This window comes from Ahaetulla prasina, chromosome 10 (genome assembly GCF_028640845.1).
Source record: "Ahaetulla prasina isolate Xishuangbanna chromosome 10, ASM2864084v1, whole genome shotgun sequence".
Classification (NCBI taxonomy): Eukaryota; Metazoa; Chordata; class Lepidosauria; order Squamata; family Colubridae; genus Ahaetulla; species Ahaetulla prasina.
Window position 1 is genome coordinate 12506515 of NC_080548.1, and position 26076 is coordinate 12532590.

The following is a 26076-nucleotide window of genomic DNA, read 5'->3' on the forward strand; positions in this document are numbered from 1 at the left end:
GTGATCATGTGACCCTGGGATGCTGCAACCATCATAAATCCACATTGGTTGCCAAGTGCCCAAATTTTGATCACATGACCACAGAGATGCTGCGACAATCTTATAGAAAGCGTGAGGACTGGTTGCACCGTCGCTTTTTTCAGTGCTGTCATAACTTCGGTCACTAAACAAACGTTTGTAAGTCAAGGACTAACTGTACAGTAGCAGAAGACGAAAATGTCACTCCAACTAATAAAGCTGAATATCCTTTATCAGACATTCAAAGGCAAAGGGAAAAGAGTAAGGAGAAAAGATTAAAGTGTGAGGGGGAAAAAATGAGGCAAGAAAATGACAGGATAGCAGTAGCAATAGCACTTAGACTTAATAATGCTTTTACAGCCCTCTCTAAGCAGTTTAAAGAGTCATCATATTGCCCCCAACAATCTGGCTCCTCATTTTATCGACCTTGGAAGAATGGAAGGCTAAGTCAACTTTGAGCCAATGAGAATTGAACTGCCAAACTGCTGGCAGCCGGCAGTCAGCAGAAGTAGCCTGCAGTACTGCATTCTAACCACTGCACCAGCATGGCTCAGGATGTCTTCTGTGATCCAAGCTTTGGCTGATATCTGGCTTTTTAAAAGCCATTACTTGACCTAATTTCTGCAGATAACACTGGACTAGAAATCTTTCTTTTAAAAAACCAAATCACCACTGACATTGACAACATCACATTCAGTCAATTGCCGAAGGCAGCGTTACTTGGAACAGTTTATATCCTGCCATGGTACCTTTAACACCATCAAACAAAACATCAGCTATCCCAGGTCCTTGGGAAGGACTCGATAGGTGGATAAAAATGTCAAATCCAGTCTAAACCTCTGGCGGACTGTGCAGCCATTCATAATAAAGATAGTACCAATAGTAATAAACACCTTGGGTGCAATCTGAAAACATGTGGAGCACCACTTGGACATTATTGGCATTGTCGAAAGCACCATCGGTCAATTGCAAAAGGCAGCTTTACTTGGAAGAGCTTACATCCTGAAACAATGCCTTTAACACCATCAAACACAACATCTGGTATTCCAGGTCCAAAAGAAGGACTTAGGTGAATGAACATGCCAAATCCAGTCTAAACATCTGCAACAAACAATAATAAATAGGAAGCTAGCCTTGGGGCAGTTCACAATATACACAATATACAACACTAACTATTATAGTCATTTCCCGGTTGGGCAAGGCAAGCATTACAGAACTGAAGAATCACACATTCATCATCTACCTTTTGTAGTGACAACACCCTACAAGCCCCACCACAAGGTCATCAATGACCGAATAGTGTGCTTGCCAATGCAGGGAACCGAAGGATGTTTTTCCAAAGGTGATTACAAACTCTTGTACCAAATGACATGTGTCGTAAAAATATCCCAATAAAAAACCAAAGACAAAACCACAAGCAATAAATCTTACTTTAAGATTCAGAGGTTCATTTCCTGAGCAATTTGGAACATGACCAGCCATCATAGCATTACTTACATCAACAATCCATTGCAATGAGGTCCAGAGGCAATAGCTAGGTCCAGCAAGGAATAGCTATGGCCAGTGGCCCTGAACTCATCCCAAGACATTCTTTTTATACTTTTCTGCATGCATTTCACAGCTTACTTCCTTGTTCTGTCTTACGGACAAGACAGTCTCCACATATACCCGTGTACATCTCAAACCTCTATCCATCGGCTACTTTTAGTTCCCTATTTCTCACAGTTTCAACCTTCTGATTCCAAATATATCTCAAAACCATGTACTTTGCAAAATCACATTTCACAGCAACAGCTCAGCAGGATTACAAATAGTTCTTCTGATACACTTTGAAATCTTTCTATCTAAAACATTGGTTCATGTAGCTTTTCAGGCCTACTATTTTCTTTTTCTTTTTTCTTTTTTTTATATTTATATCCCGCTCTTCTCCGAAGACTCAGGGCGGCTTACATTGTGTAAGGCAATAGTCTCATTCTATTTGTCTATTTGTATATACTATCCTTCTGAGACCTATATAATCAAACCCCACTTTTCCTCTTCTCACACATGGAAGCCACAGTCCTGCTAATTAACCTTTCTGATTAATTGAGGCCCAATACATCACCTCTCTTGAGGTTTGGCAACAGGTTATGAAAGTCCCATTTTGTGGCAAGCTAGATAGATGCTTTCAAAAGAAGTCTCAGAAAAAAATACTTCTCAGAGGAAGATCAAGAGCTGGGCTGAAATAGGTGAGCCCCATCATTATTTTATGCTTTGCTGCTGTTGATACCCCCACAGTGCAGGGGTGCGCTACTGGGGGTTCGCAGGGGTTCAGGAGAACCTCTAGCTAAGAGTCTGTGCAGTTCGGAAAACCCCCCCAAATCCCACTCCTGGCCCCACCCACCCCGCCCCTCCCAGGAGTCCCCACATGGCCCATTTTGTTTCGTTTTTTAATAAAAAAGTTTTATTTTTACAATCATATCAAATAATTCATCCAATGTACAGTTATATACAATTAGTCGGGCCTGCCCAGTCACCACCCCTCTTTTTAACACTCTTCCCTCTTCTACCTTCTTTTACTTTCCAAACCTTCCTCTCCTTCTCTTATCTACCTCCTCTCCTCCCTCCACCCTCCACTCCTTCTCCCTCTTCTACCCCTCTTCCTTCCTCTTCTCCTCTTTCCTACCTCCTACTCTCTCTTTTTTCCCTCCCCACCGTTCTAAAATGGCAACTGGGCAGACCCGACCCTACATTAATTATATTTATACATCTTCAATAATCCCTGTACATTAACCATCACTCCATCACTAGCCTCAACCCCCAATTCCCTCCCCTTACCCCCACCCCCACCCCGACTTCCCAGAACAAAATGCAGGGTATCAAAACTAACAATCATAATCTAAAATAATTCCTAAATTATAATCTCTAGTCTCTCCAAACTTAGTCACACTCTCAATTCCCCTCTCCTTCAGAAATATATCTAATACAAATTATTTCCCACATGGCCCATTTTGGATGCAGGTTAAGTGCAAGGTGCGCACGGAGGCTCAGGTAGGGTGAAAAATGGGCTACCGGAAGTTCAGGAAGGCCAGAAACGGGCCTGTTTCCAACCTCCAGAGGGTCTCCGGAGCCTGGGGAGGCCGTTTTCACCCTCCCGGAGGCTCAAGAAAAGCCTCCGGAGCCTGGGGAGGGCAAACCCCCTCGCCCCCGCCGTGGTGCAGGAGGCCGACTAGGCCACACCCACCATGGCCGCACGCCCACCCAGGAACCTGGCAGAGAACCCCTTGCTAAAATTTTTGAAGCCCAGCCCTGCAGGGCTGTCTTCAAAATATAGTCAGAAAAAGTCAAGATGGCAAACATGACAATAAACAAAAACAGTTGGAGCTTTGACTGCACCGTCAGGGCTACCATCTTGACTTTTTTGACCATGCCCTGAAGATACCCTGACACCCCAACTACATTCTTATAGTTTCCATTTGTCAATCTGCCCTTCTGGTTTTCTTTTTTCGCCTGCTCTTGGCCTCTCCAGCCAGCTGGCTGGCCTTTTTTGAGCTTCACTTTCACTCTTCTTCTCAAAGGGATGACTGTCCGGTCTGCCATAGGGGCATTTAATAACAGTTATATTCTCACCTGGTCCAGGTATGCCTTTGTGGAATTTATCACCTGTCCAGCGTTTTGTGTTCGAAACAAATACAGCACTGGAGATGTAGTGTTTAGGAGGTCCTCTGTAGTCCACTAGGTCATATTGGCCGGGTCCTGGTAAAGGTGGATTTTGGGGGGGAGGGACAGCTGGGGCCGAGAAATTCAAGATGCACTTCCTCCTATCAAAAACAAAACATAAGTCTTAAATTCTCTGTGGTTTCAAGCGAAACCGGGATTATTTTAATTGGCGTCGTAACCTATGGCAAACCCTAGCTAGAGATTTAGGGACGATTACAACTTCCATAGTTCCCCAGTCTACATGGCCTAATAACAAATCTAAGTTGAGATTAGAACAAATTAGAACTAAGTTTAGAACAATTCTAGGTTGGCTCTTAATTTGTAGGGACATCTGCATGACATCATCTTGGCTTTCAAAGTTCTTGGTATTTCAAGACCCTCCAAGATAGCGTGCATAACACTTTGGAGTCAGTTGCTTCAAAATGTACAAAAATGGGCCACTGTAAGACCTGGCTGCCACTCTTTCCACCAGTGTTTTTCAACTTGGGATAATTTTAAGACACATTCTAAGCCTTCTGGCTCTGGGTATTCTGGCAGCTGAATTCCACCCATCTTAAAGTTGCCAAGGTTAAGTAATACTGCTTTAAATCCAACAGTTATTTTCCTAGGATTGCACTAAGAAGTTGCAAAGCTGGTTTTGCATAAGCACCCTGGGTGCACAACTGCTATCCCTTCGAATCAGAAACACAACACGTTCTTACTCTAGAACAGCGGTTGCCAACTGATGGTCTGTGGACCATTGTCCGCAAGAAAATTTTGGTGGTCCACAGAAAAATTATTTGCATTTTTTATATTGCACTAAATCAGGGGTCCTCAAACTACAGCCCCTGGGATGGATACTTGCAATGAACGTTTGCATTGCTGCAGAGTATCCCCCTTTGGGGTCTTTTTTGGCAGGTCGGAGGGGGGCAGAAATTCCGACTTGGGGTCTGCTTCGGCCTCCTGGTGTGAGGCTTTGGGCGAAGGCTGAAGGGAAGTGCTGCTGGTGGCAAGGAGCTGGAGGGCCTTGTTCCAGTGGGACTGCCTCATGGCCTGGAACTGGCTGACCATCTCAGCCCTCTGAGCCTCCAGGCGCCAGTACTTGGCCTTGCACTCCTGCAGGTCTTCCCTCTGCTTGGAAAGCCTATGCTCATAGTCCTGAGTGAAGTGCTTCTGCTGAGCCTACTTCTCAGTCAGATCCAATTTGAAGTGAGACAGCTGTTTTGCCAACTCTTTCTCATGGTGGCTGCTTAGCTCCAACAGCTGCTTCCTGTTGGGATCCTAAGGATCCCAACAGGATCCCAGGCAGGCAGGATCCCGAGCAGGCAGGCGAGGAGTGGCTGGGAAGGGACGGGCGAGTAGAGGCTGGCGAGGCGCGTCTCAATGTGAGTGACATCGAGTTGGCTATCGAGTTGGCCATGCCCAGCCACATGTCCACCTAGCCACGCTCACCCAGCCAGTCATTAGGCAGATCATATTAGTGGTCCATGGGATTTAAAATTATGAATTTAGTGGTCCCTGAGCTGCAAAAGGTTGGTGACCCCGTATTAGAATACCTTCCATAGAAATTCTGCATGGTGATTCTAGAATACTTTTTAGGGACTTCTTGAAAAGAAAAGCAAAAAGTTGCTCTTCTCATTAGAAAAATTGGAGACATGTATCAGCCGTTGCTCTAATGTCACCTTGACATCAATGGGAATTGAAATGGCCTCTGGAATGTTCTAGTATTTTCTGCCAGCAGAGATGTCCTTTACTCACCATGTTTGATCTACCTCTTCCCTGTTGGTTGGTTTATGGCTATTATTACCCACTGTCTGTTCCCCCTGCATTAAAAAGGCATGAGATGTAGTAAAGATACTCTGACCATGTGCAGAAAATAGCCGATTTGTATTAGGAGAGGAGGAAGAGTGAGCTCCGGGAAGTATTTGGGCAAGAATGTAGGGGGTAGATCTTAATCTTATCTCTAGCAAAATGTCTCCACTGTTTGCAGGACAGTCACTATAAAATTGACTTGGTTGAGCAACTGGCTAATAGTTTTATTAGGCCTTGGGTCACATACTAGCACCTTTGGTTCCCTAGAGATTGTTAAAGAGAAGGTCAAAATCCATCGATGCAAAACTGGGTTTGGATTAAAGATTGAAAAATGAGTTCTGTAATCCAGTCTCTTCCAATCCAGAAATGTACTCAGTTATACATACCATATTTACTGCTCTACGAACCCTGAGCAATATTTGCTATTAAGTTGTCACATCTGGAATTAAGGAAGAAATGGATCCTGGCCTACTCCTTGCGTGTTGATTAGTTCAAAGAAGGTGGATTCACAGCCCTTTTAATAAGCTGAGCCTGGGAATTTGCTAGTCCAACTGCTTTGACTTTTAATTTATTTTGCTTTTCTTGGATTATTTGGGGGTCATGCTGTCAACATTACTGTCTGCCTAGAATGTTCTTTTTTGGAAAGGGTCCAAGGCAGAGGTGGCATTCAGCAGGTTCTGACCAGTTCTGGAGAAACAGTAGTGGAAATTTTGAGTAGTTTAGAGATTTTACAGTATCCTTCCCCTGCCACGCACACCAAGCCACGCCCACAAAACTGGTCGTAAAAAAAAATTGAATCCCACCACTGGTCCAAGGATATGTGCCCAAGAGAAAGAGTTTAGGGCGTTGTTTCTCAACCTTGGTAACTTTAAGACCTGGCTGGGGAATTCTGGGAGTTGAAGTCTACACGTCTTAAAGTTGCCAAGGTTGAGAAGCATTGCTTTAGAGAGATGCCAATTGATTTGCTATTTAAGAAAAGAAGCTGGAGAGGATTGGCAAACATCTTTTCAGGACTCACAGTCCAGAGAATCTCTTTGATGGTCCAATTGCGGTTTCAACCGCCTGCTGATAGGCTGCTGGTCCTGGGCTCAGGGTTTCTGGATTGGTTGTACGGCCTGTTTTGGATCTAAAGCAGGACACCAGCACTGGAGGAGACACTCTGATCAGGGAGTCTTTAATTCGGTAGTGACCTAAATTTAAAAAAATAAAATAAAATATGGAAAAACAACTTTCCAAATGATACAGCCAGGTGTTATTCCCTTTTACGAGCTGCCCGTAATTGTTCAGTTGAGATGGGCAGCCGCACAAATCAAATAATGACAATGGGAAAAGGACAATGGGAAAAGGAAGCAAAAATAGTACCAAGGATAATAGGTGCCTTGGGTGCAATCCCACAGTATATGGAAAGCTCTTCCTCACCACTGGCATTGACAAAATTACCATCAATCAATTGCAAAAAAAACAACAACCAGCTTACATCCTGCAGAGATGCCTTTAATATCATCAAACAACATTTGCCTATGCCAGGCCCTTGGGAAGGATAGATAGTTGGATAAAAACACCAAATCTAGTCTAAACCAGGGGTGAAATGCTACCCGTTTACCCCGGTTCGGGCAAACTGGTAGTGATAAAAATTATCGGTTTGGGCGAACCAATAGTAAAAAAAGCTACCGGTTCGGGCAAATCGGTAGTTAAAAAGCTACCAGTCTGGGCGAACCAGTAGTTAAAAAAAGCCACTGGTTCGTGTGAACCGGTATTCCAACGATCAGCTGTGCTGCACTGTTTATATTCTGCTTTTATATTTTTTATATTCTGAAATCCTGCTTTCTAGTGAAGCTAAATCGTGTGGCACACCTGTTCCCCCCGCCTCAATCTTTTACTTACCTAGTGAAGTCTTCTTTTTCCGCGTGAAGCGTGTTTGGCTCACGCCGCGCATGCGTGGGCAGCAGAACGGTGGCAATCCTTGGAGGATTTCACCACTGGTCTAAACATCTGGCTGACTGTGTGATGCACCATAATAATAAATATAAATAGTTCTTGACTTATGACCACAATTGAGCCCAACATTTCTTTTGTTAAGTGAGACATCTATTAGGTGAATTTTGCCCTATTTTACAACCTTTCTTGCCACAGTTGCTAAGTGAATCACTCGCAGTTGTTAAGTTACTGACATGATTGTTAAGTGAATCTGGCTTCCCCATTGACTTTGCTTGTCAGAAGGTCAGAAAAGGGGATTACTTGACCCCGGGACATTGCAACCATCATAAATATATGCCAGTTGCCAAGTGTCTGAATTTTGACCCCGTGATCACGGAGATCTAAGTGTGATCACACAATCACGGGGATCTAAGTGTGATCACATGGGGATCCCGTGATCACACAATCTAAGTGTGAAAAATAGTCATCGGTCACTTTTTTCAGTGCCGTTGTAACTTCAAACGGTCACTAAGTGAACTATCGTAAGTGGAGGACTACCTATATTTACAGTTAGCTAATACTTTTTATTAGGATCAATAGAAATTAAGCAAAGATGCACCTGAACTTTTTGATTTCTTCATAACTTTTCCAGACCATTGAGGCTGGAGAAGGAACTGGATGCAAGAGTGAGTTGCATGTTTGAAGCATCAGGCCTATATTCCTGGTCTTCCTTCCATTCTTGCCCAAGAAAGTCTTCTGATTTTTTTTCAAAAATCAAAGAAGCTATGTTTTTGCAACGTTTTTGCCCCAGTGAAAGGTATCTTTGAACAAACATCCATTACTTGGAATAAGAGTGAAATCTTCCAGCTTCTTGGGCAAAATGTTTTTTTAGGACTACATCTGGATTACGGGGAGGGGGGAGATATGCCATTTTTTCAAAGAATTATTTCAGTTTCTAAATAACAGACTGTCCATGGGAAGCTAAGCATTTTACCCAGTCAAGTAGAAAAATGTTAGGAAAATAGAGCATTTTATTTCTTTGTTAAGTTTATAGGTGGACAACTAATAATTTTGACGCAAGGCTGGTTATGCATAGCATTTTTATGCACTTGGCAAGGATGAACTGCCCTCTTTATGGAGTGCATTTTATTTCTGTCGTTCTTTTGAATATTATACAAGTAAAGCACATTTTTGCTTACATGGAGAAGGCACTCGTTCCCTGTTGCTGCATGACATGGTCCGTTTTGTTTTTGATGAGAAGACAGACTTGGCACCAAGTTTGTAGTTCTGTTTGCAAAGATCCACTGAAACCTGGAAATGCAAAATCTGTGTTTTGCAACAAGCTGATCTTTCAAATGTCATTAGATTGCTTTTTAACTGGACATTGAATCTGCCTACTTCCCAAACAGTGGCACTCGTTATACAATTTCTCCGCCTGAAGTATTGCAAGCGCATAAGCCAAATAATAGTCTGCTAAAAGGTGTGAATGCTATTATTTTAGAGTAAACTTCAATAACTAGCATGAAGATCCATCTTTATGGCATGGCCTTTGGTCACTGTTGGATAAAACTCTTTCTTGTACATTTTTTTTTTTTAAAAAAATGTACTCCACACACTTATTAAAATACAAAATTTTGCATGGAGGGATGAAGTTGTCCAGAATCAGGTATGATGATCTGTGTTTTATTCTTTAAAGCAGTGTTTCCCAACCTTGACAGCTTGACAATGTGTGGCTGGCTAGGGAATTCTGGGAACTGAAATCCATACATCTTCAATTTGACAAGGTTGAGAAACATTACTTTAAAGGATTTCTTTTGGTCTACATCTGGGGTGTCAAACTCAATTTCATTGAGGGCCGCATCAGGGCTGTGGTTGACTCAGGGGGGTGGGGGCGGGGGCGGTGGGCAGGTGTGACTGGCTGTGTGGGTGTGGCTGAATGGGTGTGAAAGAGAAACCCCAATATAGATAACCCCAAGATCAGATATTACTAACTTTTATAAAAGTCAATGTGTCATTTAAAAAGCAGAAGTATACCATTGGGCAGGCATGTGGTGCTGCAAGCTTTCGGGAAAGGGCAGAAATATTTCTACAAACTGTTCTTTGTAACCTGTTCCAGTAACTATGTGGCAAAGAGGGGGCATCAAGAGTCACACGTGTATCCAGAAGGTGTATGATAAGCTTTTGTTTGTTTCAACCAATTAGGATAACTTCTTCTTTTTTCTTATGGCAATGTTTGTAACCAAAAGTATAAAAGATTATGCTTAAGCTTTGCTCCAGGCTCAGACCTTTGTTTTCCATGTGAGTGGGGGTCTGTGTCCTATTTGCGCAAATAATAAATTAATTCTTGTTTCTCAAATCCTTCATGGTATTGTCTCCTCGCTTTAAGACGTAAGTTTTCTACAACAGGTGGGCGTGGCTAACCAAGTGTCGGTGACCAACCGGGTAGGTGTGGCCAACCGGGTGGGACTGGCCAGCTTAATGCCACTCCACAAACTGCTGGCATGTTTCCTTTTTGCATTGGGTAGACCAGGTAGACCAGGACAGCCCCATGGGCCAGATCCAACTATATTGCAGGCCAGATTCGGCCTGCAGACCTTGAGTTTGACACCCTTGGCCTACATGATCTCCATGGTCTTGATTAACAGATGTCAAGGGCAGAAACAATACCTGCTTGAACTGAAGCTTCACATACTTCACAAACCCCAGTTCACATACACCTGTTTTTTGAGTGAGTACAAATAGATAAATTAAGGGCTCATTATCCTATGGTGAATTTTGCACAACCCTGAGGAAAAGGTGTAACTGCTGGATCTACTCTGTAAGGAATTCTTTATCTGAAAATTAATTACCCTTTCTAATCCATAAAAGACTCGGGCAACAAATTAGCCTACAAATAAAAAATCGTGTATTGGGACACTGATGACATAATTAGGACTTCAGAGCCTGGAGAAGCTTCTGTCAACCTGGTGCCCTCCAGAGATTAGAAAGATGGGGATGGTAATCCAGTTCACCTGGAGAACATCAGAATTTATTTTATTTTATTTATTTATTTAATCAAATTTTTATACCGCCCTATCTCCCGAAGGACTCAGGGCGGTTTACAGCCTGATAAAAACACAAGAATAAATACAAGATAAAAACAATATTTAAAAACTTATTGAATTAGGCCAGATTTAAAATTATAATTAAAATAGTAAAAAACCCCATTTAAAAGCTAATATTTAAAAATAAAAACTCTAGGCCTGATGGGTGAAGAATGCATATTCTTCCCAGCAATCTTCTCTACATGGCAGTAGGCATCCCTGCTAGACTGCAACTCCCATCACTCCTGGTCTCTTATGGTAATCTTTGGTGCAAGCTAGTAATATCTTTTACACTTGTCAAAAAAGAGACAATCCCACAAATTCTAGCTTGATCTGGGTCCATTGTAGATACCAACAAAATATGATAAAGGCCAATCTGATCCAAAGTGAATCAGCAGCATTGGACTCTCATATCATGTCTTTGGAGACAACCAAAGTAGCCTTTTTATTAGTCCAGTGCTCTTCTGCTTGGTTGGACCTCAGCACTCCTCTCTATGCAGCTGGCCTGGGGAAATGGAAGAGGGAGCTAAGACATTTGGAATACCTGGTGATGATGCTAATTATCTGCTGAGGTGACCCAAAAACTGCAGATTCCCAGACAAAGCACAACCCAGGTTTAAACCCAACTTTAGCTGTGCATGCTCAGTAAAGGATCTTGGGTCAGGCCATCTTTCTCAGCATAGCCTAGCCTACAGGATTGTTCTGGTAGGAAAAATGAAATGGTGTTCTAGTCTAATGAATAAAGAGTGAATAAAGAGTGAATAAAGGGTGCAGAGCAGAGCAACAAAGATGATTAGGGGACTGGAGGCTAAAACATACAAAGAACAGTTACTGGAATTGGGAATGTGTAGTCTGATGAAAAGAAGGACTAGCGGGTGACATGATAGCAGTGTTCCCATATCTCAAGGGCTGCCACAAAGAAGATGGAGTCAAGCTATTCTCCAAAGCCCCTGAGGGCAGGACAAGAAGCAATGGGTGGAAATTAATCAAGGAGAGATGCAACTTAGAACTAAGGAGAAATTTCCTGACAGTTAGAACAATTAATCAGTGGAACAACTTGTCTCAAAAAGTTGTAAATTCTCCAACACTGGAAGTTTTTAAGAAGAGATTGGACAACCATTTGTCTGAAATGATACAGAGTTTCTTGCCTGAGCAGGGAGTTGGACTAGAAGACCTCCAAGGTCCCTTCCAAGCCCAAAACCAAACAAATGAATTGGACAATAGAGAGAAACTCCGAAGAAAATCTTTTTGATTTGTTTTTCTTCTGTTGTTCAAGCTTACTTTTTTTAACCTTTCAGGCCACTCTGGAGCTCTAATCTAATTCTCTCCCTTTATCTTCTCAGGCTGAACTCTGCTTGAATACATCCTGCAAATGTGAGTCCTTCATTTCTTCCCGTTTGGTCTCCTCACCCACGGCCATAAATTATTGTGCTTGCCTATTTTTTTTTTAAATAGATCATTTCCTGTTTGGCTTCTCCAAAGGTTATGCATTACAGTTAAGTCTAAGAGTAAATCATGGGTTAGTGATTAACTCAAGGAGGATTTCTTCTTCCCGGGAGAAATTTTCTCCATAATATTCCATTTCAGTTAATATTTTTATTAGGGTGGGCTGATGATAAGGCAGTGATGAATTGCAGGGGCAAATTCTTTGGCTTTGGGGCAAAAATTGAGAGACGCATCAAAGAGATCAGGTGCCTTTTCTTCAGTATCATTCCACCATTCATTCATCTTCCCATGCTTCTCACCAGCTGATGGGTGAAAGCCCCAAAGTACACCAGACTATGAAACTCATGCCATCCAGATCAAATTTGCTTCAGTAGACTATAGGCCAGCTGTAGTAAGAGAACTTGCAAGTCTGGATATGCTTGCCCTTACCTCCCTTTATCCTCATGTGACCTAAGGAGGGACTTGTCTTTTTTCTCAAGTGGTTTTTCTTGGCCTGGGCTCAAGCCCCTCTTATCAGACCATTGCCTTAGTAACAAGTCCTCCTCTTCAAGGCCATTCCCTATATTCCCTCTACATTAAGACTTTACACAAACTATTCTTGAACGATATTGTGCTGTCCACTCTTCTGTTCCACAGTTGGTCAAGACTTTTCTTAGAATCAGCCGCAACACCAAAAACATTGGCCGAGCTTTCAAAGTCTGCACAATTTCTTCCCTAGATGAAATGCTACCAAAAAGCAGGGTCAGAGAAGATGTACTACAAAGGTACCATATCGTGAGTTTTGTGGTTCATAAAATGTGAAGTAATAATCTAGAAAAAAAAATTGGTTGCTCTATTTACCCCTGTAGGTCCCTTGCAAACCAGGAGGGATCGGGCTTAACTGATCCTTTCATGGCCTGATATATCTATTTCCTATAATTCACTTCTGTCTCAGCTCTTCCCTACACTGTATTTGATATAAAAAAACAAGTCACCCATTCCAATTTCAGACCTGCAGCTCTACTTCGCTTTTTTTTGTTTGTTTGTTTTGGGCAATGCTGTTTCTAATTATTATACAATAGAATAGAATAGAATAGAATAGAATAGAATAGAATAGAATAGAATAGAATAGAATAGAATAGAATAGAATAGAATAGAATAGAATAGAATTTTTTATTGGCCAAGTGTGATTGGACACACAAGGAATTTGTCTTGGTGCATACGCTCTCAGTGTACATAAAAGAAAAGATACGTTCATCAAGGTACAACATTTACAACACAAATGATGGTCAATATATCAATATAAATCATAAGGATTGCCAGCAACAAAGTTACAGTCATACAGTCATAAGTGGGAGGAGATGGGTGATGGGAACGATGAGAAGATTAATAGTAGTGCAGATTTAGTAAATAGTTTGACAGTGTTGAGGGAATTATTTGTTTAGCAGAGTGATGGCCTTCGGGGGGAAACTGTTCTTGTGTCTAGTTGTTCTGGTGTGCAGTGCTCTGTAGCGTCGTTTTGAGGGTAGGAGTTGAAATAGTTTATGTCCTGGACGTGAGGGGTCTGTAAATATTTGTTTCTGAATGTGATTCAACAGATTAATTTCCTTTCTCCTGCAACAGGTGGCATCACTTAACCAACATTGGCTGCCCTCAAGAAAACTAAGAAGGATTGGACTGAGTTAACATTGGTTCATGCATATCTGAAAAACCAAGTGTGCCGTGACCTCTCATTGGTATTAATGAATGGGTTTTTGATGCAAATGTGCCAGTGCAATGTTTATCAACCTTAGAAATGTTAAGATGGTGGGTAGGGTAATTATGACAGAGGGTTGATAAACACTGCTTTAATGAAACCATGTGTTGTGACTCCAGCTCGCGAACCAGGCCCCTGCCAGAAAGTGACTTGGACAGTGAGAGGGAAGGGCCATCAGGACTTACCTCAGGAGCACCGGCTTCCTTGGCTCAGCTCCAGGAGCCAGAAGTAGGCCAGGTGGAAGAAATAATGAGGCCTAGGAAGTGCTGAGTCATGGAGCCACACCCCACAGGATATAAAAGGCAGCGAGAGCTGGTGTGTCTCTTTGTAACAGGCAAATCCACTGATTGACTAGAGCTGAAGTTTGTGACTCACCAGCGTCGTGGAAAATAATGAGGGCTCTTGGCAGACGCTGGCTCTTTTACTGCCAGAGCTGATAGTGCCGGCTAATTAAGCCATCGTTCGGATGGAGGCGGAGGAGGACAGAACATCACGCCTTCAATAAGGTAGAAGTGAGCAGCTCACTTGGTGAGCTTCAATTCAATTTCATCCTCCTCCGCCATCATTTCCCTAACTTGCCTCTTTCCAACCTTGATGTAGGAGATAATTAGGCTGAGCCCAAGAGAGAGGTCAAATCAGGGGTGAAATGCTCCCGGTTCAGACCAGATTCCCTAATCCGGTAGCAATGGCAGCGGGTGGTTCGGAGAACTGGTAGCAAAAATCCCTGCCCACCCCACATGCCCAGCTGAGCTGTGCAATCATCAGAGTTTTGGGTTTTTTTACTTTTAAAAGTATTTTTTCGATGGCCGAAAAAATGCTTTTAAAAGTAAAAAAAAAAGCCTCTGATGATCGTGAGGCTCAGCTGGGATTGTCAGAGGCTTTTAAAAGCATTTTTTTCTACAACCTCTTCGGGCCAAAGAGGTTGTAGAAAAAATGCTTTTAAAAGGCTCCTCGGACGATCTCAGCTGAATTGCCTGATCGTCAGAGGCTTTTTTTTTCTTTTAAAGGCAAAAAAAATGCTTTTAAAAGAAAAGAAAAGCCTCTGACGATCAGGCAACTCAGCTGGGATTGTCAGAGGAGCCTTTTAAAAGCATTTTTACAACCTCTTCGACCGAAGAGGTTGTAGAAAAAATGCTTTTAAAAGTAAAAAAAAAAGCCTCTGATGATCGTGCGACTCAGCTGGGATTGTCAGCGGCTTTTAAAAGCATTTTTTTCTACAACCTCTTCGGGCCAAAGAGGTTGTAGAAAAAATGCTTTTAAAAGGCTCCTCTGACGATCTCAGCTGAATTGCCTGGTCATCAGAGGCTTTTTTTTTCTTTTAAATACAAAAAAAATGCTTTTAAAAGAAAAGAAAAGCCTCTGACGATCAGGCAACTCAGCTGGGATTGTCAGAGGAACCTTTTAAAAGCATTTTTTTTACAACCTCTTCGGCCGAAGAGGTTGTAGAAAAAATGCTTTTAAAAGTAAAAAAAAAAATGGCCATGCCCACCCATTACCCACACACACACACACCAAGCCACACCCATAGAACCGGTAGTAACAAATTTTACATTTCACCACTGGGTCAAATGCATCATCAGAGTCCCTTCACACTCACAAGAGATCTAAGTCCAGCCCACGCTGAATACACACACACATACATATATACACATACATACATACATACATACATATTCTCTTGGACTACTGATTTCCTGTGCTTGAACCTTTTGAAGTCCCGATTGGCCTTCTGCTCTCCACCACCCTTCCCTTGGGGCTATATGTCGTTTCTTACATTGTATTCGTTGGGGGCTGGCCCGGTCTTTTTGGCAATCTTCCTAGCAAATGGTGGATGAAACATGCTAGAGTATCCCAAGCTGAAGTCTTTCTTGGAATGCAGAGTAGGTGAGATGTCGTAGGCATTTGAAGCAGGATAGTTGGGAATTTTCTGGTGAGCGATCCGGACATCCTACAACGGTTGTAATGAAGCGAAGCTGAATAATTTTTAGATATACCATTGGGTCAACTTTACCACCGTCCCTACCCCCAAAAAAGTTCATTTATGGAGTCCTTGATGCACTCTGAGCTTGGCTGTTTGCTTGGAAACATTCCTTACCCAACCAGTGATGTTACCTAATCAGGTAATGAAACATCTGCAATCGAAGAACAAAATTCAGAGAGCATCATGGACTCTCTTCTATAAGACTATGCATCTCCACCAGACGGAAAATTTTAGAATGTGCTGAAATGGATAGGTTAACTTTTAAAATTAAAGATAAAGAAGACTCAGAATATTACCGGCTATGGAACAGTTTTTATGAGTGGCTACAGAAAATGGGTATGAATTAAGAAGAAAAAAGACTATGAATGTCTTTATTAAAATAGAGATGGTTTTCAATTATAAGTATGATGATCTACAAAAATAGATCAAGGGATAAGAAAACCCAGTTTAAACTATTTGGTCATACTATTACAATTATACCTAATACAAGCGTTATCATATTATTGTTACTGTTACTAGTTACTGTTATGAGTTCATGTGTTAATATATATATATTTTATTCTGGTCGTTGTTTGTGTAACTGACACACCCTGCATCCATACACTGTATTCAAAAATGCTTATTAATAAAATATATATATATGCAAAAAAAAGACTATGCATCTCTGATTTTTCTTCATTGCCAATTAAATCTAAGACAGGAGAAGGCAATCTTTTCATGACAATGCTGCGTTCTAAGTATCTTACTAAGAATTTCGGGAAAGGTCCAGAAAAAGGTTATCTCCAGAAAAACCTAAGGGCAAAATTCATGTTCATTTTCATGGGAGGGTTGTGAGAATATCATATTTCCTTTTGATTCCCCACCCACATTTTTGTGACGAGATTGCCATCTGAACAAGAATTTTCATCCCAATGAGAATCCTCTTAAACTCCTCCCTGGAGTAGTAACATCACTGCAAGTTGATTTATGGCATCGTTTTCACATCGGGACTCTTTCTTGGACAGGGCTCGGTGTGATGACAGCTGGTATTTTATTTGCCGCTCCAGTGACAGTTTGGACATATTGTCTCCGTGGTGACGTAAAATATAAGCTCGCACCACATTAGTCAGGATTAAAATGTATCCTGTGATTAAAATCTTCTCAGAATTAAACAAACTGGTATACCGAGTTGGCTAAGAACATGAACTCCAAGAGATGAGTCTGGCTTAAATGTCAGCTCAGATATATTACAGCAGGGATGTCAAACTTGATTTCATTGAGGGCCGCACCAGGGTTGCATTTGACCTTGGGGGCTGGGTGGGCGTGGCCAGGGTAGGCGTGGCCAGCTCAATGTCACTCATGTCGGGGGCGCCTCTGGCGGCTTGAGCGCTCTGCCAGTGAAAACGGAGCTCGGGCGGGCTACTCTGAACTCCGTTCTCGCTAGCAGAGGGTTGCAGGAGGCCATTGCAGTCTCCCGAGCTCCGTTCTCGCTGGCAGAGGCACCATGGGCCAGTCCTTCACCGTTTTCAGGCCAGATCTAAGCAACCCTGCAGGCCAGATCTAAGCAACCCGTGGGCCAGATTCGACCCACGGGCCTTGAGTTTGCCACCCCTGTATTACAGAGTTTACAAGACCAGCCTACTCCATAGAGCTGTGGTAAACCTTATTGAGTTAATCTGATTATGTTACTACAGAGTCATTTTTGAATTCTAGCAAGCATGTATTCATTATTGTTTGAGGCGGGGGGAATAATTGCCAAATTGCAGGCAGCCAGCGGTCAGCAGAAGTAGCCTGCAGTACAGCACTCAAACCACTGTGCCACTTGGGCATTTACATACTTTTGCAAATAAATACTTGCAAAACTGAAGAATCCATATTTTAGTTTTCTACGATGTGCAAATCCAGTTTTAGACAAGCAAGAATACATCTTTTGGAGTTAAGGTTAAGATCAGGGTTAGAAAAAGTTGATTCCGCTACATTTTAAAGGAATTTCTTTTTTAAGTTACTTTTAAAGATCAAAGCCAAGCTGAAATATAGCAATCTCTGCCAGCGGGTGAATGCACTTTGTATCTCTCACAGGGAGTTAATGCAATGCTTTTAAACAGCAGGAAAACAAAACTGTGAGCTAGAAAGTGTGATAGAGTGCCCTTATTTCTGTCACTTTCTGCTCTGCCCATAAACACAATTTCCATAAACTATTTTCCTTACCAAGGAAGGGAAAAAACAAGTTCCTTTCCGAGACTGGGAAACGTTGTTGAGGAACATAGATTGATGGATGATATTATAAAGTCCAGGCCCTGGATTTTCATTCTGGAAAAAAAAACAACAAGGATCATTTGGAAGATGTCACAATGATCTGCCTGCCAATACTCAGGAAATGGGCTCGATCAATGTGTGCTTCAAATAGCTATTAACCGAAGGAACATGGAGGGGTTCCCAATATGTGGTAATATATTTTGTTCCTTAATAATAAAATTTCTTAAAATTGTCTTCCCTGAGGTAAAGCAAGTCAGTGGTGGGATTCAAATTTTTTTTACTACTGGTTCTGTGTAAGCTTGGTGCCTTGGTGAGCGGGGCAGGGGAAGGATACTGCAGGGGAAGGATACTGCAAAATCTCCCTTCCCACCCCACTCCAGGGGAAAGAGACTGCAAAATCCCCATTCCCTCCCTACTTCAGGGGAAGGATACTGTAAAATCTCCATTCCTATCCCACTCCAGGGGAATGATACTGCAAAATTCCCATTCCCACCCCACTCGAGGGGGAAGGATACTGTAAAATCTCCATTCCCACCCTACCCCACTAACCTGTTTTCCAGCTGTGCTTTCCTGTACAAGGCAACAAAAGAAAATCCAGCTGATCAGCTGGGAGTTGGGAGGCAGCCAATAGATCCGGGGCAGGGCCAGTCAGAGGTGGTATTTCCCAGTTCTCCGAACTACTCAAAATTTCCGCTACCGGTTTATTAGAACCGTTCAGAACCGGCTGAATACCACCTCTGGTTCCTCTCCAACATCCACTAGTGGTCCCGATGCAAAAATGTTTTACAAGGCCAGAATCTTGGAGGATTGCCGAATCTCAAAATTTGTGAGATTTGTCTTCCTCTCTCCAAAACTCACTAGGTTTCGCCTTGGAAAACCAAACTGTTAGTGAGATGTGGCGATTGTCAGCATTCCAAAAAAACCCTCCTGCAGAAAAGACTCCGAGGCAAACATCTTTCAAAGTTCTTTTACTAGCATGGGTAAACTGGCACATCTGGATAAACTCCGAATCTGGGGATCTGGGTTTTTCCTCAGTAAGACAAACTCCAAAATCCCCACCCCTGCGACCCCTCTGCCGATCACATACTCCAATCTCCAACCGACCCATCTTGAGTCATCGCTCCGACCACTCCTTCTCCAGATGCAGTCTTGGCCTGACCTTGACTGTCAGGAAGAATGTTATTATGTCTAATGGCCCCTTGTACCAACCCAACCCCCTTCTCCTACTTTCCCACACAGGAGAAAGTGGCAGCGTGTGGAAGCCTTCGGACTAGCATGGCTTCCAAAGCTGACAGCGATCTTGTAAGATTTTGGCCATTATAATTTTTTTTTAAAAAAAAACTTTTTACAACCATTTCTTTTTTTGGATCCTATCTATGCAATCTGCTCTCAGATGCCCTATTGCCAGCCATGAGCTGATCTTCAGATTAAAAAAACAGACTATTTTTAATGACAGTACAACCAATGATCTTATGTCAAAACCGACTTTTTTTTGGCTCCTCTGTAAAAAAACAAAACAAAACAAGATAACAAGGGGCTGATTTTGCTACTTAAGCACATTGGTGGTAAACAAAGAGTCTTTGTCTTTATGCTAAAATAGGGCAGTTTGCTAAATTGACCAAAAAAAATTCTTTTGACAAAAAACAAACCCACTGCTCTACTTGGGAACCATTGTGCCCTTGGTGTTAAAATAAGGGCATGGGTTTACCTAACATGAGCTTAACCTCATGGGTGGAGACACACAATGGCATGAAAATGTGAACAACCTTTCCATTTTCATAAGCCACTCAATATCTTGCTGGCTTGTGGTTTCATTTCTGGTCAATTGTCCCTGTGCTCTAAGCAGGTTCTCCTTTGCTTCTTTCAAAATCAGAATAATCTCATTTTAATGGAGCGGTATCTCAAGTTACATGGCAAAGCAGGCCTCGAGCAGAAGATTAGGTTTCTCCAGCGTCTGTGCAACGGCCTAGAGAGACTCAAGGAGCGCAAAATCCATTGCAGGCCTAATCCCACCTAGACATCTGATTTGCCCTGAATTGTTTAAGCGTGTGGGCAGAATGTATTATTTTAAGGAGCCACACCTCTCCTGACTCAATTTCCATCCAGAATGACATTTCTTTTATTCCTCAAAGAGTGCTGGGTGGGTTTGCTATTTATAGAAAGAAAGAAAGCAAAACAAGAGGTTTGTCCTGAACAGCACTTTCGGTCTTCTGCAGGTGACACAAAGAGCTTCATCCAAAAATGGCCTGAAAGGAAATGTCAACATAGGCAAGAAAAACAGTGACACTGGCCAAGGTGGCATCTAGAAAATTCAGACCTGGTTCACTGCCTGCACCAAACTGTGGTAGGTTTAATCACGGCTTATTGAACAACCACAACTCTGAAAGCCACAGATCATGGTCTAGAACAGAAGTTCCCAACCTGGAGTACAAGATAGTATTTTGGAAGGAACAACGAAGAGTGCCTTGTGTGCCTTAAATCAGGAGTCTCCAACCTTGGCAACTTTAAGACTTGTGGACTTCAACTCCCAGAATTCCTCAGCCAGTTTTGCTATATATATATAGGGATATATATATATATCCCTAGAGAAAAGTCAGAATGCCACCTGCTCTCTCTCCCTGAAACCTGGGAAGACGCGAATGTTCTCTAGGGATAGTCAAGAGCCTGCCAAAACTTTGTATTCCTTGTGGCTTGGCTCGCTGCCTGTGAGGGTTATGAAGCAGGAAATGCTTGGGAGGAGAGAGGGGCACTTTGTAGAGCTGATTTCAAAGACTGCTTGCTTGTTGGGCTTTGAGAACTGAGCCTCAGGCATGAGTTCTTTGGTTGACCAGCCAAGATGTCCATCCAGATGAAATGCTTTCCTTGGCTCTGCGAGGTTGGCTTGGCGAGTGGTACACCTCAGCCAGCTATTTTTTTGAGGAAGGAAAGGGCTGGGAAGGTGTATGTTTTTGATGGTGGAGGAGAAGGAGGGAGGAGAGACAGGTGGGGCCCCTGGCAGTGGCTGAAGAACTGGAGGTGTGAGAGACATTCTCGCTAACCGTTCTTCCCATCTGCTCCTTTCTCCCGGCCAATCATTTAAAGAGGTGGGTTTTTCCAAACTTGGCAGCTTGAAGATGGGTGGACTTCAAACTCCCAGAATTCCCCCAGCCAGCATGTTTGAAAGCTGGGAAAGCTTTGACCCCAGGACGCAAGGCAGTCTCGAAGTTCTCTGCCACACCTGTTCACACGAAACTGACTTTTGTCTATTCCTAGCTCTTGCTTTCACGCAGGTGTGTCCGACCTTAGCAACCTTCAACCTAAAACGCATGGACTTCAACTCCCAGAATTCCCCACAGGTCTCAAAAGTTGCCCAAAGTTGGACATCTCCGCTTTAAACAATTTCAGTTTGGATCTTTTTGTTCTGGAATAACAAATTTGTAATTTGCCTTTCCCGCTTAATCTAAATCTGAACCGTGGTGCATTAATGTTGTGGTGCTTCCCTCGGGGCCCCCACCCCAATACACAAGCGCTTGAGGGCATGCATGGTCACGTGACTTGACCATGGTCACGTGACTTGACCAGAACATGATCAATTGTTGGTAGGTTTTCTGGGAGGTGTTTCAAAGGAGCTGGGGTGGGGGAGGAATACAAATCCTTGCCTATTCATCAGTCGTTCAGCATATCTGAAATATTCTTGGCATCGCTAATCAGGACAATCCATTTTACTAACCACAAGGACAGCAACCAAAAGCAGGCAGCAGATTTATTCTGTCAGCAAGACTTAATCTTTACACAGTAAGGGCTGAATTATGCTAAAGATGCCTGGTAAGGAAAGGTTATGAATGGAAACGGCTGAGAGAAATCAGGAAGGTAAGATAAAGAATCTGATTATAAACAAATGGGGAACATGGATTAATGAATAAGCATGGCAGCTTCCTTTAGCACAGAGGTCTTCGAATTTGGCAGCTTTAAGACTTGTGGACTTCAACTCCCAGAATTCTCCAGCCAGCTTAGCTGGCTGGAGAATTCTGGGAGTTGAAGTCCACAAGTCTTAAAGCTGCCAAGTTCGAAGACCTCTGCTTTGGCACATCTACCTACTACTAAAACAATATACTACTAAGTATATTATATATACTAAGTATATTATACTATAACAATATACTACAATACTACTACTATAGAAATCAAATAAATAATAATAATAATAATAATAATAATAATATACTACTATCATTAAGTGTTGTATCATTAAGTGTTAAATTTGTACCCTATGACTATCATTAAGTGTTGTACCTTGATGAAGGTATCTTTTCTTTTATGTACACTGAGAGCATCTGCACCAAGACAAATTCCTTGTGTGTCCAATCACTCTTGGCCAATAAAAAATTCTATTCTATTCTATTCTATTCTATTCTATTCTATTCTATTTCTAGTACAACTCTCATTCTGTTTGTCTCTTTGTACCCTCAAGATAGCCCAAATGGTACATTGTACCATGATAAATTTTGAGCATTGTTATCTTATATCCCCTCACTTAAAAGAATACAGATGGTCCTCCACTTACAGCAGTTCGTTTAGTGACTGTTCAAAGTTACAAGAGCAGTGAAAAATGTGACTTACGACCCTTCTACATAGTTACAATCTTCGCAGCGTCCCCATGATCATGTCATCAAAATTTAGATGCTCGGCAACTGACTCGTACTTACGACCGTTGCAGTGTCCCGGGGTCATGTGATCCCCTTCTGACAAGCAAAGTCAATGGGGAAGCCAGATTCACTTAACAACCCAGGTTAGCAATTTACCAGCTGCGGTAATTCACTTAACAACTGAGGCATGAGAGTCCGTAAAATGGGGGCAAAAACTCACTCAACAAACGTCCCATTTGACAACAGAAATGTTAGGGCTCTGTTGTGTTGTGGTCGTAAGTTGAGGACTACCTGTACATAAAAAAAAACCATCGGAAAGCCACTACCCGGTGGAATTGAGATTTTCACAAGGTTCAGACCAGCTTTATGTGCAAAGTTGTGGCTGTTGCAGCAATCCCTGTGGGCATGTCAGTGATGATAAGTTCCAATACTCCCTGTAATGGTATGTAGAAATAAGCTCAAGGGCCCAGGGGGAAGAGATGCTACCTAGGAAACAATGATAAGAGAGGGAGGAGCCCCCAGCAGCTTAATGGTCAAAGGAAGAAACTGAGGAAGGACCCACCCAAATGGGTCAGCTGGTTAATGATGGCGGCAGGAAGTTTGGAACTTCAGACTTGCAAGGTTCTGTAGTCTAATTATAATAATGTAGATTTAGCTCATCTATTTTACTGTTTCCCGTCGATCAGTTTGCCTGGGAGAGCTGATACTCCCTGACAGCTTCCCAAGAGCCAAGTCAATGGGGAAGCCGTCAGGAAGTGACCACTTTATAAGGCCTTGGTAAGGCCACACTTGGAACACTGCCTTCAGTTTTGGTCACCACGAGGTAAAAAAAATGCGGAGACTCTAGAAAGAGTGAAGAGAAGAGCAACAAAGATGATGAGGGGACTGGAGGCTAAAACATATGAAGAATGGTTGCAGGAACTGGGTATGTCTGGTTTGATGAAAAGAAGGACGAGGGGAGACATGATAGCAGTCTTCCAATATCTCAGGGGTTGCCACAAAGAAGAGGGAGTCAAACTATTCTACAAAGCACCTGAGGGTAGAACAAGAAGCAATGGGTGGAAACTAATCAAGGAGAGAAGCAATTTAGAACTAAGGAGAAATTTCCTGACAGTGAGAACAATTCATCAGTGGAACAACTTGCCTCCAGAGGTTGTGAATGCTCCAACACTGGAAGTTTTTAAGAAGATGTTGGATAATCATTTGTCTGAAGTGGTGAAGGGTTTCCTGCCTGGGCAGGGGGTTGGACTAGAAGACCTCTAAGGTCCCTTCCAACTCTGTTATTATTATTATTAAGTCAGAAGCCGCTCCTGTTCCTTCTGCTGTTTTGTGGTCAACAGATCAAAGTATTGTCTAATATCTACTAATACTATTGCCTTTCTCTCTTAGGACATCTCAAGGTTTGGAGTTTTTTTTAAAAAAAAATTTATCCTACCTTCATTACTTTTATGAATAACACAACGTGGCAAACTTACCTAATACTCTTTCCTTTTCCTGTTTTCCCCACAACAACCCTGTGAGGTGGGTTGGGTTGAGAGCAGAAGACTGGCCCAAAGTCATCCCTCTGGCTTTCATGCCTAAAATGGGACTAGAACTCACAATCTTTAGACTTCTAATTTGCTGAGTTAACCATTAGACCAAACAGACTTAAGTTACTGAGCAAATCTTTTTATTCGTGTCTTTTTTTTAATTTTAACTGGTTTGTAAGCCCATTATGGCAACCTCCTAGAGACCTCGGTACCTGGCAGTGTACAACTTCAAAATAAAATAGTTTATTTGCATTCCATGCAGGGGTGAAATCCATCAGGTTCTGACAGGTTCTGGAGAAGCGGTAGCGGAAATTTTGAGCAGTTCGGAGAACCAGCAAATGCCACCTCTGGCTGGCCCCAGAGTGGGGTGGGAATGGAGATTTTGGGGTATCCTTCCCTGCCACGCCCACCAAGCCACGCCCACCAAGCCACACCACACCCAAGCCACACCCACAGAACCGGTAGTAAAAAAAAATGGATTTCACCACTGATTCCATGTGCTAAGAGCAAATACTTTCCTCCAAGTAAGAATATTTCCGTCTGTGCAAAGCAAGGTAATATAAAATAGCCCCTTTTTAGAGGCACAGACATTAAAAAAGAACAGGGGAAAAGACATCACATCCTTTGGTTCTGGAAAGAGAATGAGAATTTCCTCTAATGTAATTCCAAGAAAAGGTATAGTTATATTTGAAAGAGACGATACCTGGAAAATACACTTACTTTGTAGAGAAATGGAGATTTAGATACAATAAGGAAAAGAAAAAGATGAAAGGGAAGTGGAGTGGGGTGGAGGAGTGGAAGAGAGGAGAGGAAGGAAAGGGAGAAAAGCCAAAGGAAGAAGAGAAGGAAGGTGACGAAAGGAGAGGGAAGGAGAGAGGAGAAGGAGAGAGGGGAGGGAAGTGGAGAAGAGGAGAGAGGGGAGGGGAGAGGAGGAAAGGAAAAGGGAGGAGAGGGAAGGAGAAGGAAGTATAGAGGGGAAAGGAGAGAGATAAGTACATAGAATGTTATGGTACAATATTGAAAATAATGGTTACAACTATGACGTACAACATTATGTATTTAAAAGAGGCTATAAGGTAGGATTAAAAGAATACTGGTTATAATCAGGGTGTATAATACTATGTATGCTTAAAAAGGAGCCAGTACATTACCATTGCAAAACTGGAAACGGGATGTATTATAAAGAAAAATGTATAATAAAAATATTTTTTTAAAAAAAGAAAAAAGAAAGAGAATGAAGATCTTGGCTTATGGCAGGGGTGTCAAAACACACGGCGTCACGGTGGCGTCACATGATGTATCGTGACTTTTTTTCCCCTTCACTAAACCGGGCATGGGTGTGGTCAGCGCGTGATGCACAAGGGTTGCGAGTTTGACAGTCCTGGCCTATGGGATGCTGATGGTCTGTCCCTCAGGAAAGTGATGGGGTTTTGCACTAAAATTCAGGTTTAAAAAATGTCTTGAATCTTCTATCCCATCCTTATGAGAAATAATGGCAATGGCGTAGGATTAGTTTTTTAATCTTTTAACTCATGGAAACACGGTTGTGGAAAAACTGCACTTTAAAGCAAGCGGAGACATACTCAGAGGTACCCAATATAGCTGTCCTGCTTTCAACGCCTTTCTTTTGTGAAGCTCTACTGTCCTCTACTGGTCAAAAGGAAAAATTAGAATGGCAAAATAGAAGAATCTTGCTTTAATAATCTTATCAGTCTCAGCTTCTTTTCCAAATGATAGTTTCCCGGATTCTTGGTATTATCACCCATGACCGTTCATTTGAAATAAAAACCAATTTGGAGATCTGTTTATATTAGAAGATGTGAGTGCTCCATCACTGGTGGGTTTAAGAAAAGGTTGGACAGCCATTGGTCTGAAATTGTATAGGGTCTCCTGTTTGAGCAGGGGGGGTTGGATTTCACTAGAAGACTTTCAAAGTCCCTTCCAATTCTGTTATTCTGTTAAAACCCTTGAGTAGGTAAGTATGTGTAAGTATATAGCTTACAAAAGCTGATTTTTG

At 42.3% G+C, this 26076-nt stretch overlaps 1 protein-coding gene across 2 annotated transcripts in view; it reads right to left on the reverse strand.

Moving 5' to 3' along the window:
- Window positions 1-26076, reverse strand: part of STPG1 (sperm tail PG-rich repeat containing 1) — a 47557-nt gene that overhangs the window by 12942 nt on the left and 8539 nt on the right. For both annotated transcript variants that reach the window (XM_058196174.1, XM_058196175.1), the window contains 5 exons: window positions 17858-17959; window positions 15464-15637; window positions 8625-8736; window positions 6527-6698; window positions 3628-3818 (listed from right to left, as the gene is read on the reverse strand). In XM_058196174.1, the coding sequence (XP_058052157.1) occupies window positions 3628-3818; window positions 6527-6698; window positions 8625-8736; window positions 15464-15637; window positions 17858-17959 (751 nt within the window). The remainder of the gene's footprint in view (window positions 1-3627; window positions 3819-6526; window positions 6699-8624; window positions 8737-15463; window positions 15638-17857; window positions 17960-26076) is intronic.